This window comes from Aricia agestis, chromosome 4 (assembly GCF_905147365.1).
Source record: "Aricia agestis chromosome 4, ilAriAges1.1, whole genome shotgun sequence".
Taxonomy (NCBI): Eukaryota; Metazoa; Arthropoda; class Insecta; order Lepidoptera; family Lycaenidae; genus Aricia; species Aricia agestis.
In genome coordinates, this window is record NC_056409.1 from 4,051,343 (window position 1) to 4,072,890 (window position 21,548).

The 21,548-nt window shown below is 35.7% G+C and overlaps 1 protein-coding gene and 1 long non-coding RNA gene across 3 annotated transcripts in view; both read right to left on the bottom strand.

Annotated features, from left to right (window-relative positions):
* The window catches only part of LOC121726327 (neuropeptides capa receptor-like), an 89,104-nt gene that overhangs the window by 21,606 nt on the left and 45,950 nt on the right, over positions 1-21,548 (bottom strand). For both annotated transcript variants that reach the window (XM_042113641.1, XM_042113640.1), the window contains exons 3-4: positions 19,523-19,722; positions 944-1,085 (exon numbers count right to left, since the gene is read on the bottom strand). In XM_042113641.1, coding sequence (XP_041969575.1) covers positions 944-1,085; positions 19,523-19,722 — 342 coding nt within the window. The remainder of the gene's footprint in view (positions 1-943; positions 1,086-19,522; positions 19,723-21,548) is intronic.
* Positions 2,316-19,348, bottom strand: LOC121726328. The gene is made up of 3 exons (XR_006035523.1): positions 19,289-19,348; positions 16,437-16,441; positions 2,316-2,326 (listed from the first exon to the last, which is right to left on the bottom strand). It is a non-coding gene; the product is annotated as an uncharacterized LOC121726328 (long non-coding RNA).

The window sequence follows — 21,548 nt, forward strand, 5'->3', positions numbered from 1 at the left end:
CTCGTAGAGCGCTACGCGGCATCTACACATCGGCGTGTGGCGTAGAACCGGGAGTTTGATAAAGCTGCATCATGATGCAGCTTTATCAAACAGAGGCCGCGTAGCGCTCTACATGTAGAGCGCTACGCGGCCTCTACACATCGGCGCGGCGTAGAACCGCTACACACTTTATATTCTGTATACTTATGATAGCGATAACACTCATACAAATTCTGTGTCGCAATACAGAATTTGTACAATACTTACTTCTTTTAGAAATAATCAGATCTTTGTGTAGTCTTTCCATGTTAATTGTATCATTACTTGTTTCATGTATACAACAAGTGTTAAATAAAATAAAAGATAAAAACAACACAAAGATTATCTTATATCTTTAAACGAGCAATTCTTGTATATATATGTATAATTGGAATCTCGGAATCGGCTCCAACAATTTTTATGAAATTTAGTATATAGGGGGTTTTGGGGGCGATAAATCGATCTAGCTAGGAATCGTTTTTAGAATATGTCATTTTATTCGTGTTTTGTCGAATACCGAGCAAAGCTCGGTCAAATAGCTAGTATTATTATAAACGTACGGTCGAATAATAATAATATACGGTAAAATAAATATACGGTAGATCACCTTCATACTAGACAGCTCGAATCGGACACACGTACCATCGCGATTTTATTTAACTTGAAGAATCAGTTTCAGAATCAGAAAGAAGAAGAAGAAATCATTTATAATCACGTTCTACGTGCGTAAACTTGTCTGAGAGTACAGTGTACTGTACTGTAACATAGCCTACTCTACTACTACTCCTAAATTTTTTTTTTTCAAAATATACACAAAAAGTGTACTTATGGGTATTATGAATACACTTTTTGAACGTCGTGACTACGTTGCCTACCACCTGTAGTACCGTACGACTACATAGTCAGTTCTGGAGCAAATAGTTACCTAATATGTAAGCCCATGGTGACATACAAGCACAGGATCAGCACGGCCGGTATGAAGAAGTAGAATATGCTGCTGAGTTCTAGAAGAGGCGTCGTCACCGTCAGACTACAGAAGGCCGAGTCCAGGGAGCGGTTGCCTGTGTCTGCAACAAAATAAATCTAATATATAAAATTCTCGTGTCACAATGTTAGATAGCGTACTCCTCCGAAACGGCTTTACTGATTTTAACCAAATTTTATATGCATATTCAGTAGGTCTGAGAATCGGCTACTGGGTACTTTTTATATTGCTAAGTGCATTTGTTGAATAAATAATAGTAAATTATTACAACTCGAGACTGACGGCGACCATTGTTTGTGCGACGGGATAGCGATAGACGTTGCCATGGTGATATAATCATTTACGGCCGTTCCCAATATTTGATCTATCTCTAGTTTTGCCCTACTAGAGATAGGAATAGCTCATATTAGACATAAAATTATATCAATTGTGAGCTATTCCTATCTCTAGTAGGGCAAAACCAGAGATAGATCAAATATTCAGAACGGCCGTTAGTCACTTCAATAAAATAATACGGGCGAAATACTTTATATGGCAAAGAAACGCAAACGTTACATAACTTAAAAAATAAAAAAACACGCTTTCCTTAATTAGTTATTTTTAAAAATTTCAGCAAATTATAGAGACGCCTAAAGGAGCACTATCTTCATGAATCTCAATCCATTTAAGTACCGTTATTAAATATACATATAGTATTTATGTATTATAGACATATTGTATAGTATTTATTATTATTGTTTATAATTCATATAGTATTATTATTAGTTATGTAAGTATATAACATAGATTCAAAGTTTAATTTTATATTTGTGCACGCCCTATCTGATGTCTTATGTCACATCTCTCTCCGTAGGGCTGCTGTAAGAAATTTCTTTGGAAATAAGCAGTCCTTTGTGTCGTTTTTCTGTGTCAATTTCTAGGTAAATACTGTCTTGTGTGCAATAAATGTTGAAATAAATAAATAAATAAACAAATTATTGCATTGTCATTGGCTCATACGTATGCATAGTTTCGAATTAATTAGACTTTTGGAGAAATGTGAAAATCGTGCTAATAATTTCCGTTACATACATATTACAGCCCAAGATAAGAAAAGCGTGTTAAAAATTTTATCTAATCTATATATATATATATATATATATATATATATATATATATAAGATTTATATTTAAGAGGGAATAGGGTAGGGGATTGGGCCTCCGGTAAACTCACTCACTCGGCGAAACACAGCGCAAGTGCTATTTCACGCCGGTTTTCTGTGAGAACGTGGTATTCCCCGGTCGAGCCGGCCCATTCGTGCCGAAGCATGCACGCATGCACTTCTAAAATTATTCGTACTTTATAAGTAATATAAACTATAACAAATATTTAAGGGGGCGGGGGCTCCCTATTAGAGGTTTGCATTTTTTTATTATTCGGTTTTATAATATTTTGTGAAACAAAAAGCAAACGATATAACTTAGCTTTAAAAGAAAATTTATTACATTGACTATAAAGCAACACCGGAGTAATTTCATCTACTCATATGAAGTACGTACATTAAGCTGAAGTACTTGAAATAATCTTTGTACGTTTCGACGACGAGAAAATGCTCGTGTACGGTGTAATGAGCATAATTGTTCCAATTTGTATTGTATTTTTACCCGGCTTTAAAAAGTTCTTGTTTGTTCGCGGATAACTTCGCCGTTCGTGAACCGATTTGGATGGTCCTTTTTTGTTGGAAAGAGTCGGTTTTTTAGGGTTCCGTTACCAAAGGGTAAAAGCGGGACCCTATTACTCAGACTTCATTGTCTGTCCGTCTGTCTTAATTATATGTGTACTTTAATATTTAATAATCATTTTAATATAAAAAAAAGGGAAGCTCCCATACAAAAATACAAATTTTAGCCTAATTTTGCTTTATAATGGTTCGGAACCCTTCGTGCGCGAGTCCGACTCGCACTTGGCTGATTTTTCTAATTTGTTAAGTGTTTACGTTCTCGACCTTGGACACTTTTAAGATACTACAGATTTCATAGTTATGCAATGTTTTCCCCTTAACTAACGTCTTTTTACACAATAACATTACATAATTTAAATAGGATAATTGGTAAACATCTCTTGATACAGTATTGAAAATTATCCCCAAGGAAATATAAATAAGGGATCGTCTTGGATATATACGTCTGTTTGATTTACTCAATCTAATCCGTTTCTCTGTTAACATAGTAATGTAGACTGTAGCATTGGGAATTCCTGTATCACATATAATACTATTTGAAAATTAAAGTACTCTAATTAACTAGAAAAAATAAATATTCGACCTAGGAATAATTCGCAAAGAGCTGAAAATTTGCATTAGAGCTGGAAATTCGCAAAGATATAAAATTTTCATTTCAACTTACCGTTTTCGAGAAAAACAAGGAGAACCTTAATTTCGAACATTTGACATTGAATAAAATTTTTGCACGTAAGCTGCATGTAGAGTTTTAGGTTTACAACAAAATACGGTGACGCCATAAACAAACTGTGAAACAGTGAACAGTGCGAAAAACATCTAGTCTTATAATATTATATGAAGGAACTAAATGACTCCCGTTGCTCCATAATGCGTTAATTGCCCGTAAACCATATATTTTTTCGTATCTATATGTCTCTTTCTCGGGACTCAAAGTACATCCACACCAAACAGCGAAACCAGTTTAGAAGTTTTAGGGGTGAAGAGGTAAGTCAGATAGACACTTTCGCATTTATAATAGTACATTAGTATGGAAGTTACCTATATTTATTAAGTACGTATCAGAATCAGTCCACACAACGCGTTGCGTCAGCGTTGCGCCGACGCAGCGCTGCCGTTGCATTGTTTAACATACAAATAACCAAGGTGTTCACACGGCGCCCTGCATCGTCGCAACGCACACATGACGGACAGCAGCCCCCGAGACGACGCGGGCGGGCGCTGCGCCAAAGCAGGCCGGTGTGGCCGGCTATCCGTCCAAATGTTTGCGTTGCGATGACGCATCGCAACCCAACGCGCCGTGTGGACTGGCTCTTAATAAATAGTGTTTACTATTTAGTAACGTATTTTTGATATATTAGTTCTGTCCCAGTTGTACCAGCGCGGCGAGTGTTAATTACACAGCAATCTGTTGCGGTCCGGCCGGGGTGTGTTAGAAGTGCCGGTGGGTGTTGGAGCTGCGGGGGGGTGTTGGAGGTGCTAGGGTGCGGGAAGTGTTCCCTGACGTGTTACAATATGTTCCCGGTATTGATGTGGGATTTGCGGGAAACGGGAATTTACATGCACCTTGTGATTACTGGTTTTCGTCAACGTCCAATTTTATTATATTAATTATGTAGATGGTCTAACGGAGTGGCATAGTTTGTAAGAACTACGCCACTAACATAACTCCTTAAATAAAGATTAAAACTATATATATAAGTACGCTAGCATGAGATAAATGGATTGAAGAAGTTATTTCGTTATTTCGTTGGGTTATGTTACATTAACGTTAGTGTTTAGTCTCATTTGGTGAAGTTTCAGCTATAGCACTACACTTAGCGGCATTGGATATTGCTATGGGACGAGTCACAATTAGAATCCTACAACCCTTTAAACTTGAAACCTGAAACCTAATAACCTAGCAATACATTAAGTGATATTTTCGCAAATTCTAAAATTGCTCTATAAATAATAACCTAGCAATATTCTTAGCATGATAAAATATAGCCTTCCTCAACAAATGGGCTATCTAACCAACCAACAAATGGGTTCCTAAGCTTAGCGTGTTCAAACAAACAAACAAACAAACAAACTAAAATGACTATGTAACGATTTTTAAATAGGTAGCGACAAGGCCGCGCTCTCATTCACATACAATTAATGCTCAAAATCTCGCGATGTAGCGGCCGAACCGCTAATTCGCGCGGACGCATTGCTACGGCTCGTGCAGTAGCCTTTTTTCTACGACAATCTACTACTTTAAGTACTGTACTAACAGTAGTATGTTTACTATGTAGTAACTACATGTAGTACGAACGCCATTCGTGTAATTATTATAAAATACACCTGAGAACATTCACCGGGTCTGAGCATCTGAGGTTTTCATTAGTTTGTTTTGTGTTGAATAATAGAACGACTCCGATCTTTTACCATGCCATACCATGCTGCCACCGCTTGTGGGGTAGAGTAAGTAATATGAAACCTATATATAGCTATATTATAGCCTATGTCATAAAGTGGCACTTAATTTTTGTCGATCGCGGTTAGTCGCGGCAAAAATAGGAACGCACGGTACCTTTAGGTTTAGTACTTTAGACTGTGGTTACTCCACCCGAAGAATCTAATATATAAAATTCTCGTGTCACAGTATTCGTTGCCATACTCCTCCGAAAAGGCTTGACAGATTCTCATGAAATTTTGTGAGCATGTTGAGTAGGTTTGAGAATCGGCCAACATCTATTTTTCATACAAAAAAAATATATATGGCAAAACAACGTTTGCCGGGACAGTTGGTAACATATAAAATCATCCATAACTGATTATATCGGCCTAGGCTAAAATGTTTTATCTCGGGATCATTTGCCATCTCCATTATCCTGGCGGATAAAAATAAAAAATGAAAATAATAGAAGACAAAAATATTATTGTTCTTCTATATTTGTGACGTTCCGTTTCCTGTCCGGTAGCTTATTCTTCAAGTTTCTGACTTTGTTACTTTATAAGAATGACGAAACAAGCGAATAAGATGTTTCAAAGATTGTGTAAGTCCTCGAGTTAAATATACAGAACTTGTAGGAATATAATACTGTAGAATCATTAGGTTAAAGTTCAAATAAAGTTAAAAAGGCACAAGTCTGTAAGTTATGTTCAATTACGCGTGTTTGTGAATCAGGCAATAAATTCTGAACGGAAATAGTTTTCAAACAATTTGGCCAGGTGTTATCTTATCTTATATCTTTAAACGAGCAATTCTTGTATATATATATAATTGGAATGTCGGAATCGGCTCCAACGATTTTTATGAAATTTAGTATATAGGGGGTTTCGGGGGCGATAAATCGATCTAGCTAGGAATCATTTTTAGAAAATGTCTTTTTATTCGTGTTTTATCGATAATCGATAAACTGAAAAATATGACTCTTCCTGACATCTATTGGCGAATAATAATACTATTTTGTGAGCAACTAATTGCTTTAACGACACAACAACAGCTAAAGCTATTCCAGCAGATGGCGTTGTTAAGTAACACGAAGCAATGAGTGTTTGTTATACCGAGCAAAGCTCGGTCATCCAGGTACTATTATTATGCTGTGGATTAATTAGGTTCTCATTATGCCAAAAAAGTATAATTTTTCCGTGGGATAATAATTAGATTTTGCTGTGTGGATATGAGCTAGTTATCTTTATATATAAAACTCAAAAGTGACTGACTGACTGATTGACATAGTGATCTATCAACGCACAGCCCAAACCACTGGACAGATTGGGCTGAAATTTGGCATGCAGGTAGATGTAATAACGTAGGCATCCACTAAGGAAGGATTTTGATAAATTCAGACCCCAAGAGGTTCAAATAGGGGATGAAAGTTTGTATATAATATAATAATACTTCTTAACGCGAGCAAAGCCGCGGGCAAAAGCTCGTAAATTATAATATGCATGTCTATAACCTACTTATAATTATTAGCGAAGAAAATCTCGCGAAAACTGCTGTACATTATAAGTTGTAGAAACACAAATGCGCTATGAGCCTCATTCCTCGCATACATATATTTTTTTTTATGAAATAAGGGGGCAAACGAGCAAAGGGGTCACCTGATGGAAAGCAACTTCCGTCGCCCATGGATACTCGCAGCATCAGAAGAGCTGCAGGTGCGTTGCCGGCCTTTTAAGAGAGAATAGAGTAATAGGGGAGGGTAGGGATGGGAAGGGAAGGGAATAGGAGAGGGTAGGGAAAAGAATAGGGTAGGGCATTGGGCCTCCGGTAAACTCACTCACTCGGCGAAACACAACGCAAGCGCTGTTTCACGCCGGTTTTCTGTGAGAACGTGGTATTTCTCCGGTCGAGCCGGCCCATTCGTGTCGAAGCATGGCTCTCCCACGTATCGAAAATTTAAATTTAGTGAAATATTTTCACGAGCTGTTATTTATTTGTACGCAAAACAAAATTAATGTATGTTATAAACCTCGGCATTTTAATACATAGAATATTAATACTGTATATTAAAATGACGAGATTTATAACATAGGCACTTTAATATTGTTTTATTACCTTTTTATTTTTTTATTATTGTTTTTTTTTACATAAATTGGGTAACTTTTAGGGATATTTTGTTTACTGTAGTTTTTATGGTAAATTTAGACATCTTTGGGTTTAAAAGATGGGTTATATAATGAATATATTGTTGCAAATCGGGACAGTCATTTTTTAGAGTAGTTTTTAAAATATTTCGATTTTTCTGAATTTGACTGCCAGAGGACTGACGAGGGTGACACAGTACTGATATGTAACGCAAACATATTAGAAATATATGACATTTGTGGCATTTATTAAACGCTTATATACTATGATTATATCACTTTAATTATTTTAATGTATCAAGTTCTTAGTAAGTTAAATATCGATAAATATTTTGTAATAATGCGGGGAAAACATTATCACACCTTTATAAGAATTTTGACAATTGTTATAAACATTTCTTCTTACTTTTAAGTACTTTTACTTAACAGTATACATTAATAATTAATATCAACAAACAACAGAATTAAAGTTTTCGTTTTTTGTCCATATGTCCGTCAGTACATCCATTTGTCTATATATTTATCTGTCACCAGGCTGTATCTCAAGAACAGTGATGGCTAGATAGTTTTTATTTTGCACAAATGACGTATAATTGTGTTGCAGCTATAACGAAAATACAAAAATAAAAACAAAATAACAATTTAAGAGGGCTCCCATACAAGAAACGTGATTTTTGTGCCTTTTTTGGTCGATGTCAATAATGCAACCAGGTAATTTTATATACTCTAAGATAATATAAAGTAAGAACAAGATTAAGTATTTACTTAATCTTGTTCTTACTTTAATAATAAACAATAACATTATAACAAAATAAATATTTAAGGGGTCTCCTATACAAATAATATACTTTTTTGTCCTTTTAACTCAATGTCAATAATGGCACTAGCTGGGCATTTGAAATGTTCACAAAATACTATTTTTTTTCTTCTTTCATAGTAGATGATAAAATTAAAATAAAATAAACACTTAAAGGGAGCTCTCATACGAAAATAACCATTTTATGGCACGAGGGCTTCGTGCTGGAGACTGACTCGACTTGACCAATTTTTTCAAGTTAACCGTTTGCTTTAGAGGTTTCTTTAACATTTTTTTCTTTGCCCTTTCTCTTTTTCTTAAGTATATTTTGTAATCCTTGTTTTTCTTTGCTAATTCAGCTTATTTAAAGAGGTAGTTTGATTCTCGGCAAAAAAGTCTTTTCAGCTTCTCTTTTCTTATTTAATATATTATCCTTCGGTCAAATTTGTCTTTTGTGGTAGGCGACATTATATTTTACACTAAAATAAATAAAAAAATAGTTAACACACCTTAATTGTTGTGATAAAAGTGATCTTAAAGAAAAAAACATCAGTACTCTGGCAACATATCAGTCCGTTGGCACGATTTCATCCAAAGGACTGACGCCAAAGAACTGATGATTTCGACATAAATTCAAGGTTATAATTAAAGTTAATGTTTCTTTTCGTATTTTCTAATATCAATATATTAAATTTTTACTAATCATAGTAAACAGTATAGAAATCAAAATAAAATTAAGATTTATAAGGAATTAACGACTTACCCACAGTACTGGGTTTTTGACTGGCCCTGCTCAAGATTATATTGTCATATCCGACGAGCTAGCACTCATACTGTAATAGTGGCAAAGAAATGCTGCAGTTCTTAGCTGACAATATTACCAACAAAACATAATTAATAGGTATTTGACCATGTATACGTGCTTTTTGGTGAAAATTTTCGCATTTGAAAGTTACACAAAGGACTGACGAATGAAACCTATGACAAAGTTTCGTCTCTTTTTTAAATACATTGTAAATATTTTTACATTATGAAAGTCCTGACATTCATTATTACGTACATTAGAGATAGTAATTATATATCGAGTTTTCTGAAATTAATCGTAGAATCTGATGTACAGTCTTTTGATTGAACGTTTTTGGGTTTGTGACAGGCCAAAGAACTGACGTTTTGAGCATACTCTTTAATTATATACAATTTCTAATTAAATTACATCTCTGAAATTGAGTGACCAATTAAAGGAGATTACATACTTTTAAAATTAAGTATAAAAACTTTAAAATAGAATGTGATTTAATTTATATTGACTGGTGACAGCGAGTTACCCAATTTTTGTAGAATCACCCATATAACATATTACGTTTTTTACTTTTAGAATGTTTTTTCGTCAGCTGATTTCTTGCTCATAAAGCTAGTAAACTATTTCTCGTTTAAACTTCGAACAAGGGCCTTGTAAGGAAGGCAATATCAGTGCATGTAATCACTTCAGCGAAGGATTTGTCTTTGCATCTAGTCCTGCAAGAGAACAAATACTGCTTGTTCCTCGAAACTTTCGGGCAAATAATACGACAGAGTAAACAGAACTAACGAGTAGGTCGCCTCAGAAGAGATCTCGATCCCATCAAAAACATAAATGTAATAAAACTGGAAAGCCAAGCTCCATACAAACATTATTCTTGTCTATGGACTTCGCCGTAAAAAGGATGGAGATCTACGAGTAAATGAGTGCCAAGTTCTATGGAAAATCAAAATATGTATGTATAGGAACCAAATATCATTATGAAATAGAGTCTATTTTTTTGCTTTATTGAATATCTATAACAAATGCTGTTATTTAAATAATGTGAGATGTTAAAGTAGATTAGATATAACTTGGCCAGTTTTCATTACATCAGTCATTTCATAAAGTTATTGAACATTTTAATTCCGTATAGGTCATCTGGGTTAGAATTTTGATCTATAGGTCAGTCAGTAAGTGATAAAAATGTAGATTTTCGGACGGTTATAGGTATCTTAATAACCATTTGAGCTGTGCTTATGAAATTAAGAGTATATCGCCCATGACTATTAACAATGTCGGATGTGCAAAATCGTCATTTTTGTTTTATTTCATAAAATAAATCCTTAGAACCAAGGCTATCGTGAGCTGAAAAGAAAAAATCTATATTATGCGTAGTTTCTGAAATAGCCACATTAAAAATGACGTATATTACTAAGATAGCCCGCTAACAATATCGGATAGTCACTACCTACGTTATTAACGGAACGCGGAAGCGAGTAAGAGCGCACGATGTGCCACATCCGACTATGTTAACGGAGGGAATGGACGTCGCGCTGTCACTTGTTTTTTTGCTACCGTAGTTACATTTTTTTACTTTTCGACGCCATTTTCAATGTCTAAAAGATCAGCACGGCCAATTAAAACTTGGTACTCAACGAAATGAAGAAAAATAATAAAGGGCAAAAAATGCTGATGGTAATATTATGTCCAAAGCTAACGCTAGTGCGGAAAATCGTATTTACTATTGTTTATAATATTTTTAACAGTATAGCTTATGTTTTATTGCTTTAGATTTGATTATGAGATGAATTCTTAACTTCATCAACATTAATTTATCGTAGGTAACTTAAAATTGTAGGATGTACCACATCCAACGTTCTTAACCGGTTTTTCCAATGTGTAAAATGTCGGTAGTACCACATACGACATTTTTAATCGGTTTTATAAATGGTTAAATTGTCGGTAGTGCCACTTCCGACATTGTTATGTGGATTTATAATGAATTAATATTAATATATATTTTTTTATTAATCGTATTTTTCATGGTTTTGCGATTTGGTGACTAGTAGCCGCAATAAAGCCAGACTTTCTTGGCATTTTGCTATTAAGCAGGTAGGCAACAAACATAAAGACTTACTCAAAATATGTAAAAGTGACATAATTCCCAAAAATAATATCTAAAATGCTATTTAAAATACTACAATAGATCAAATAAAATCTCGGATGAAGAAGACTGCTTTTGAATAATTAATCTAATAAATACTAATCTCAATTTTTCATGTAAATAAAGGCTGTGGTGGTACGTAAGTGTCCTAAAATGTAGAAATTTTTAAGAACTACTTGACTCCGCAAACTTCGTTTCATGGGCTTGCAAAACAGTCAGTCCTTCGTCAGTACTTTCTGTATTCCCCACACATTTAGGCACTATCATGTCTCCAGCATATTTGGAAGATCTAGATGAGATCGATAGCCGCCGCCGTTGCCGCGTCGGCGCGGGCGCCTTATTTTGAGCTTTAATCCAACTGTCCTTACTTCTAAAATATTTGGCCCATGGTAATAATTTAAAGGACAATTCTGTTTCACATAATTCCAATTAATATTTTGATATTTATGTAGGTAAGGATTAATAACGAATTTGCAAAAAAAAGTTACGCTAGAAGGAGATGATTTGAAGTAAATCTTTTAATGAAAGTAATGGTTATTATTCGTTAACCATAAAAGATAAACATAAGCTGCCCTGGGCTTTTTTGTAGATAATGATGAGTACTATAAACATGTGCAACATTATTTTGATGTATCATCAGTATTTTTCGTAGCGGAAGCGAAATATTGAAATTTTTGGCAAACTTTTACCACTTTGGGTTATATTTTTGCTATTTTCAGTAGGATCCCTAATATTTTTCAGAATAATACATAGCCTGTGTTCTTTGCAAATGATGTAGCTTTCCAAAAGTAAAAGAATTTTTAAAATTAGTTCAGTAGTTATTGAGCCCATTCAATACAAACAAACATACGAATAAAACAAACTTTTTCTCTTTATAATTAATATATATTTTTATTTTTTATTTTGTTTAGTTAATTTAAATTATGCTATCAAAAGTCAACAAAATAGTGTTGGTAATAATTTTTAATTTCAATGTTTTAAGTAAGTTTTCATTTCGGATGAAAATTTGATTTTCCGAATTATTTAAATCATAAGAAATGTTTTGTATTTTCATACGTACATTGTTTTTACGTTTTATTTGACAGAAGTCCATAAAAATATTTTTTTTCTTTAAATTGTTGTCGTTTTTGTTGGTAATTTCTACATGCGACATATTTTTAAATAAACAGTTATCACTTAACAATGACGTAAATGCCACTTCCGACAAGCAATCATCGATTTTCTACAAGCAACAATGTCGGTTCTGGCACTTCCGACAAATCAGCATTACTCGTACCCCGTTAAAAAGGTGAAGTGACTTTTCTCATATTTAGGCATAAAATACGAGATACTCATAAAAGCATATCAAACGTAAATAACTTTTATAGTATAACCCTGAAATTTCATGATCCTACTTGAAATAAGTAAAAAGTTATGCACAATTTAGACTTTGAATCGCTCTCCTGTAAAGTTGTCGTTTTTCACATCCGACAATGTTAATAGTCATGGGCGATATATTTATCTCGCAAGTCCCATTATTTTAAAACTACTTGTTATTCTAGCTGTAAGATTTCCTAAATAAATAAATAAAAATTTATATACCAAATTTGAAACGTTTATGTGAAATAGTTTCTGAATTATGAGGGGGTCAAAAGTAGCTGCAAATGGTTCGTGTAATATTACACACGGTGCTGCTCGTCAGTTCTGTTATGCTGGAACTTGGCTTGACACGCTACCGCGTGTCTAGATACGTTTGACGTAGACTGTAGTATATGTCATATTGGCCGAATTCAGCATTGTGAAACATGTTGAAAGAGACAGTCGCGCCCTGGTCGCGCCTAACTCGCGTATAGTCCCGTTATTTGAAGTCGAGGTACTCCTTGAGGCCGGCATTCACGAGTGATCCATATTATTATGGCTCTTATGCGCTCTTGATACTCAATGTCGCGCCGAGCCAAACTCATGGCATTCACGAACACGCCAGCGAGCCGTTCCATTTGATCATTTTGAGTGTATCTAGGGTTGACAGCACCGGACGTGTTCTAAACGAAAACTAAAATCAAAGTGGCGTCTTTGGCTCGCGAGTTATACACCATTCACGAACAAGTGTGCCGTAACTATGGCACGACGGCCTACACCGACCGGACCGTCTGTTTTCTGCATTCACGAGCGCACCGCGATAATTGGCTCGGTGCAGTTGGAATTCCATCGCGTCGCGACAGTGTTTTCACATTTATGGACGAATTTTGGATCGACAGCGTGCCAAATAGATCAATGGATCGCTCGTGAATGCCGGCCATTAGTTCTGTCTACTCTGCCTACGATGTATTTAAGAAATGCCATAATATTATGTCCAAATATAAGCGTAAGTAGTACCAGCCAGCCTTACCTAGATTTATATAGTCATGCCGTTGATAGAGCCTAAATACCACGTAAATATTATGTCCATTATAACCGTAGGCTGTTAGTCTGATAGATCAAATATCTAGAAAGTGTAAGTTACCACTTACATAATCAGGGCTTTGTTTGTTTCGCATTTTTTTCGTGTTCTATTTTTAACACGCTTTTAGCTTGGGCTGTATGTATGTACGTAATAGCCAATGACAATGCAATAATTTGTTAAAATTAAAAAAAAATACACTATCAAAACTCAAGTATCAGTAATTGATACTTAATAATTATAATCATTAGACATTGGATTATAATATGTGTTTAACTGGAAACTAAATGTATAAAAAACTAAAGATAAAAACCACGTCTTGATGCAAACCGATATATTCTCGTAATAATTCACAATTTTTCTGACAACATCAAAATATCTTACAAAGTCAAATATAGATTTTTAAACCTAACCAGCCAGAGTTATACATAGCCCCCCCCAAAGACGACAGTCTTTAACTATAATATAAGAAAAGGATAGCACTTTAAGATAAATAGCAACTAAAGATAATATACTCGTAACAATAAACTTAACATAACATTTCCCACAGGTGAAAATGATGACATAAATATTAAAATATAGTAATTAAGTGGACTGTATCTCAATCAAAATATGGCCGCTTACTTCTTATCATACGAGTGATAGTTTGGAAAAAAAAAGTATCATATTATTATAAGTTTAACAACATAATATACATTAACAAGACTTATAACAGTAGCATAACCATAAATAAAATTAACTTTAAACATATTGAAATTACAAAAAAATAAAACAATTAGACTCACAATCAGACATAGTAAAACCAATTACTAGTTATCATATCTATACTAATATTTAAATTCTGCAGAGTTTGTTATAATATATAGGTTTATATATAGTGAGAACAAAATTTATTATAATATTTCAATGAAATAATTTATATTATTCAACAGTTGATAATACACAAATTTTTGATACCGATCGCTTTAAACACACGTATCCTTACATTTTACTGTTCCCATCCGCGTAACCTTGTCCAACACGGTATGTTTCTTAACGATGTCCCATTATCACTATACAAGTTACTGCAATGCCCTCTTCTAGCAACAAACCTCCTAAAAGCCATCAAACAAACCTTTAGATGACAAGTCACTAGCCGCTTCAAGATGGACAGCCCTGGTAGACATACATACAAAAAGACAAATATATACCCCTTAGTTCCTCGACTTCCGTTGTCCGTCGTTGAATTAGTCCAACTTGGTAGCCGAAACTCCGCTAGCCTTTCTTGATCATAACGATAGATAAACCATTCTTCGAGAAGCTCTTTCGGTAAGTACTCATCCCAACCAATACCTGATATCCACAGTTTCTGAATAAACATTTTTGCTCTAATTATACTTGGTGCTATCCCTCCTAACGGATCATAATATAATCTAGCTATATCCGCGACAACATTTCTTTTAGTTATACATTGTCCATCCAGTGATCTCAATGGCAACTTTACTCCGTATTCATATTCGTCCTGCTGGCGATTCCAGGTAAGTCCTAGCATTTTATTAATCTCAGATTGTTCCTCTAGCTTAACGTTTTCTACATTCCTTTCCCTTACATTCTTCTGCATATACTCTCTTAATTCTTCACCGTTACTATTCCATTTTTGTAGCACGAACCCGCCTTCTTTCATTATACCATTCATTTCCTTGTATATTTGTTTAGCTTCATTTATATTTTGACAACCTGACATCAAAATATTATCATTCAAAATATTAATATATAATTGTTACTCTTTCGGCCGCTAGTAGATATTTACCACCTTCGTCTGTTGCTAATAGCATCAATGTCTTAATAAATTCTGTATTTAAATAAGAATCTTCCTCTAAACAACGTTCCAATAAAACAAATCTTTTAAGTGCTATATTCCGCGATTGGCTGTAAAGGCAATTCTGTATATTGTCAGTCTTAAAGGGTTTTTCAACAATGTACCGACCGTTCTCATCGCGACTTGTAGTAGCTGTAAATATATCTTCACATCGTTGCTCCCCTTCGGATAAAATTGCTTTAGTAAGATTGTGTTCATTTGGTAAATCCCAAAAAGATTGAATAAGCTCATCAACGCAAACATGCATGCTAGTTGAAAAATCTCCTATTGATTGCTTTTTATTGCTCCCAGTTACTATCCAACCGAATATAGTATTTTGTAGGACTAAAGATCCTGAAGGGCCCTTGCATAAACCTTCCTTTAAAATTAATCCATAAACATCCGCTCCTAACAGAAGATCAACTTTATTAGGTATGTAAAATTCCGGATCAGCCATATTGACATTATTCAGAACCGGCCATGGTTCAATTATTACTCTCCTAGGTGGCAATAAGCCTGTTAATTTGTCTAAGACAAACGCTTCGACTTTGACTGTACTATCAGCTGAATAAAGATTAAGCTCGGTTTTCGACTTCACTATAACAGATGGAACGCCTCCTACTCCTGATATGTTTTCTTTAACCACTGATCTCTTCAAGCTAAGTAATTGAACAGCTGCCTCTGACACAAATGATATATGTGATGCTGGATCAATCAGAGCCCGTAATTGTAAAATCCTTCCTGTCTTGGACTTCACATTAACGATCGCCGTAGCTAATAATGAATAGTAACCTACGTTATTTTGAGATAAAAAACTATTTGTTGAATGCTCCTCCCTATCATTTAACAGTTGCGATGCAATATTCGTGTTCGGACTATTACTATTACCTGATAGATTCATACGATCATCGTTAATAAAATGCAAGAGTGAATGGTGCTGCTTATTGCAAAATCGACATCGATTTGAACTCAGACATCTTTTTGCAATATGATTATTGGCTAAACAGTTAAAGCACAATTTATTGTCTTGGACAAAGTTACGCTTGTGGGCGATTGACAACCTAACGAATTCTTGACAGCTACTTATTTTGTGATCATTTTGTTTACAAAAGCAACAAGGAATCTTGTAGGAGTGTAAGGAGTGTACTACTTCACCAGGCCTAATTTTACTATTATTTATTTGAAATTTCGGTACATAATTTGGCATATTTGTTTCTAGATATTCAAGTGCGTGGAATCTATTTAACAAAAAATCTTTGAATTGGTCTAAAGTAGCTAATCTATTAAATTTGGTAAACTCACTTACCCGTGACTCCCACAGTTTCCTTGACTCCCTATCGAGTTTCATACTTACTACGTATATAACAATTATGTCCCACGTGCTTGTATCAATACCTAAATTTGTGAGACAGTGCAACATGCTAGTAATATTATCTAATAATTGTTTAACAGCCATAGCTGACTCTGTTGGAAGGTCCTGTTGATTAAAAAAATCTCTAAGTATACAATTGGCTAAGAAATGTTTATTGTTATACCTCCCTTCTAACAAAGTCCAGCACTGGTCGTAATTATCATTAGTAATAGGTAAATGAACTATAAGTTGCGCAGCTTCTCCGATGAGATGGGCCTTCAGGTACTGCAGCTTTTGAACTTTGTCTATTGCCATGTTGTTGTGGATCAGTGATATAAACAAATCCCGGAAGCTGAGCCATTCAGTATAGACACCTGAAAAAATTGGTATACTAATCTGTGGCAACTTTACAAACGAATTTGCCTGTTTAGAATTTCCAGCACGGTCTTCTTCCATGGTTTTATCGCTATATACTGTCGCAAATTCCTGTAATTGGTGTTGTAATTCCGATTTAAACTCCAAAAAAAATTCTTCCATCTCGGAGTAAGTATCGTCCGAAAAATATGCCAATATCTGATCCTTGCCGCGTACTGATATAATTTGTAAATGATTATCATTAAATTTTTGCCATTTTGTCTCTAGAGCTTGCACTCTTGTTTCTACATACGCTTTTGTAATCCTTTCCTTGGAACATTTTTTTGAAGTTTATTTTCAATTTTAAAAGTTGCCCTTTCAGTTCTTCCTGAATGCTTAATAATGTATCCATAGGTACTGATAATATTTCTATCCGGCTCGAAGGACCAAATGTTTAACTGGAAACTAAATGTATAAAAAACTAAAGATAAAAACCACGTCTTGATGCAAACCGATATATTCTCGTAATAATTCACAATTTTTCTGACAACATCAAAATATCTTACAAAGTCAAATATAGATTTTTAAACCTAACCAGCCAGAGTTATACAATATGCACGATCAAAGTGCCAAAATATGCACGAAAGATGGCCGAATATGATGACGGGGTATCTATACTTATTATAAAACAAAGTCGCTTTTTTCCCTCATGTCGCTTTGTTCCCTTTAATCTTTAAAACTACGCAACGAATTTTCATGATTCTTTTAGTGTTAGATAGCCCATTTATCGAGGAAGGCTATAGGCTATATTTTATCACGCTAAGACTAATAGGGGCGAAGAAATAGAGGAAAATGTGGAAAAAACGGGGAAAATTATTTGAAAGGGCTAACTTGAACGCGCTAATCTCAGGAACTACTGGTCTGATTTGAAAAATTCTTTCAGTGTTAGATAGCCCATTTATTGAGGAAGGCTAGGTTGTATTTTATCACGCTAAGACTAATAGGAGAATGTGGAAAAAACGGGGGAAATTATTTGAAAGGGCTTATCTCGCGAACTACTTGAGCAATTTTTATGTTATTTGACACTGATATAAGAAGTAGACCACGATCATATCATATGCTATCGATTTTTATCATTTTTTCAGTGGCTATATATTTTATACCCGTGCGACGCGGGTCGCTAGTTCCTGTATATAATAGTAATATACAGTATACCCCGGACTTACGCGATTATTGCGCGTACGTAGAATTCGCATAAGTCGAGGTCCTACTTTTCATATAAATACATATACGTAATATGTTTAATAGGGAAGAGAGTCTTCAGAAAAGAATCATTTATATAAGTTCGTCAATTGTTAGCTCTTGATTGTGTTAATCTAGAAATTCTAGAATATTTGTTTGACGAAATTCACCACTTTTTGTATTATGCCATCGATTTGTAGAGTATCCGAGTTCCGACACTGATTCGCCTTGAATAATGGAAATGAAAAACCGCGTATATCTCCGAATTCGCGTAAAACGAGGTAGCGGTCGGGGTATTACAGCTGTATTTTCTTAGTAAATATTTAATATCATGAAATATTGCTTGAACCGTTTTCATGCATGTGTGCAGCAGATGTACAAAGAATAAATAAAATATGACGTATTCAAACAAAGGAACTCATTTCGAATGTATAAGGGATAAAGAATATACGGGGTTGGATTTACTCGCAGATAGTCTGCGCTAGACAGTTTTGTACTTAGTCTCTGTGTGACTAATAATGTAAAGAGATTTTTTCGTTTATTAAGGTTGTTGGTGAACTGCTACTGGTGCAGAATTAGATTTAGGATAGTAAATTCGTTTTAAATGGGGAAAATAGGTAAATAAATAAGGTGGGTACTGGGTAGCATTATAAGCAATAGCACGAGGCATTTGATAAAAATCTGGTGACATTTGGGGGTAATGCAAGCATATTGTGCCGTATACGTTTCGACAAGGACAGTAATAAATGTTTGTTGTAACTTGTAAATCATGTTCGCCTACTATGTATTTTTCTATATAATATTTAATATTACTGTAAGTGCTTTATCGTACTTGGCGAGCGGCTTCGAGTCGGGGCGTGCTGTGTAAAAAAGGACGGGCAGTGGGCACGTAGCGAATAAAACGTCGCGGACGTGCAAAGAGATAGCAGTGTTATGTGCTTTGTATACTCCTGTAAAAATCCGTTAAGTGTCCGCGACGGCTTCACTACGCAGCCGCGGCGTGTTCGCGAAGTTGCTGCGCGCTCGCTCCCCCTTTTTTAAGCCGCATGCGGGTGACAACGTGTTGCCCGCATGACAAGAAAAACATCTATGAAATGATAGGATGCGGGCAACTTTCATGCCGACCTGATCCGTTTTCCTGTTATGCGTATCGGAGCGATGACACACATAATGCTCGCTAATCGCTAGTATGATAATGGCCTAACAAAGAAGAGTACTCCGAAGACTTGTGGCATATTTTTCTATGATCAAAATATGCGGATCCTGAATATTAGTTATTGTAATCTATACTCACTGGGCGGGTACTCGTTGTACAGTATGTCGCTGTAGAGCGCGTAGGGCGCGGCGCTGAGGAAGGCGAGGGCCCACAGCACGCACACGATGCGCGACGCCCGCGTCAGCCCCGCCATCGCGTACAGGTGCAGCGGGTGGCAGATCGCCAGGTACCGCTCCAGCGAGAACGCCGCTATCGTCAGCACGGAGACGTACGTTGCCCTGGAAGAGAGGAACACGGTTAGGGCCTGATAACACCTACCGAAAGAGCGGCGACACAGTGCCCTCGACCGAGTGCATCGACACTAAAAATGCCGAGGACACTGTCACGCTACTCTCCTCGTTATGTGTAATCATGGCATTAAGGCCACACTCAAAGACATTGAATGATTTCTTAGGGTTGGACCTCATCTGGCAGCACGGAATCGCATTTGTTTCGCCTGTGCTACCACGTGCTGCAGTGTGCTGCCGCATGCGAACGCGCGCTGTCGCATTCCGCAGACAAAAAAGGCGATCGCGATAGCAAGTGATCGCCTTGTCGTGAAAGGATGCGTTAGCATGCTATCGCGCGCTTCAGCGTTCCGGAGTCTCCCTGCCGACCATTGCATTTTGTCCGTGATGCCGATCGCCTCGAGGATTCCACCGCGTGCTATCGCATTATGCTTTCTGTCTCGGTCTAGCAAATGGCAGTTCTAAGCGACAGAAAGAGCAAAGGTGACGGAAAAAGGCGATTCCGTGCTGCCCGATGAGGTCCAACTCTTAATGAATATCTTAAATGGGTTTCATATTAAAACCTTATTATGGGATAGTTCAGCCACAAGGACGCCGTGGTGACGTTCCCGGCTACATTTTAGTACAAAATGTTTGGAAAAAATTATCATCACCGACTATAATGTACCACTAAAAGCTGACTTTAAACTTCGTTGATGCTTTTTGCCCTACTTCATAACGATAATATTAATTCGTAATACTCGGTAAAGAAAAATATTTTTATGATTCGTTATAATATAAGGGTTTAACAAAGAATATTACAAATTAATACCTGGTTTTTGTAAGCGTCAAATTCATTGAAAATATCACAAAAAGTAAAATTTTATTCAAATTGTATTTTGATACTGAGTGTCAGTAAAAAAGTAAGTAAGTAGTAAGTCATAAAAAAAGTACTTTTATGTTTGCGATACGGACACGTGTATGGGTGTAAAGAAGTAGAGCGAGCAAAACGACGTACAGTACACGTAAAAATAGTTTATTACAGCACTGAAACAACCGTGTTTTAGTGTTTCCCAAATTAAACATTTTTAGATGTGTAATTAGCACGCGTTAATTAAACCTTTCTCCGTCCCTACTGAATTGTATAACGCCTCCGTGGTCTAGTGGTTTAGAGCGTTGCTGCTGACTCGAAGGTCGTGGGTTCGATTCCTGCGTTGGAAACATAATATTATTTCCAAATTTGGCTAGGACGATGCAGGCTGATCACCTGATCGTCTGACAAGTAAGATGATCCATGCGTCGGATTTGCATGTAAAAAGTCGGTCCTGCGCCTGATCTCTCGCCAGTCGTGTCGGTCTTCCGTCCCATATATTATTTTTCAGTTATTCTGGGTTAAGAGAGTGAAAGGAATAGAGAGTGTTCTTGTGTACTGTGCACACAATTGGGCACTATAAAATTACTCCTGCGTAGCTGGCCTGGTTTCAATGAAACTGGCCACCGTCACCGAAACCGGTGTGGGGAGTATTATTGAATTGTATTAAGGCCCGATTCGACAAAACTTCAAGTTACACGAGTGTAACTATTGTGAGAATAATTCGTGGATATTATAAAGTATTTACTCCTTCAGTAAATACTCTAGAATATCCACGTTTGCGAACCAAGCAACTCGAAATGTATGAAAGGAAATTTTAATTATTACAGTTTACTATTTAATTAATTATTAATAATCAGTTCACAACGACACCGACCGTGACAGTTGACACCCTGTTGTGCAAATTCTCAGTTAAATATTTTACTTCCGTCAAAATCGCCTTGTAAATATAAATTACTGTCGTATA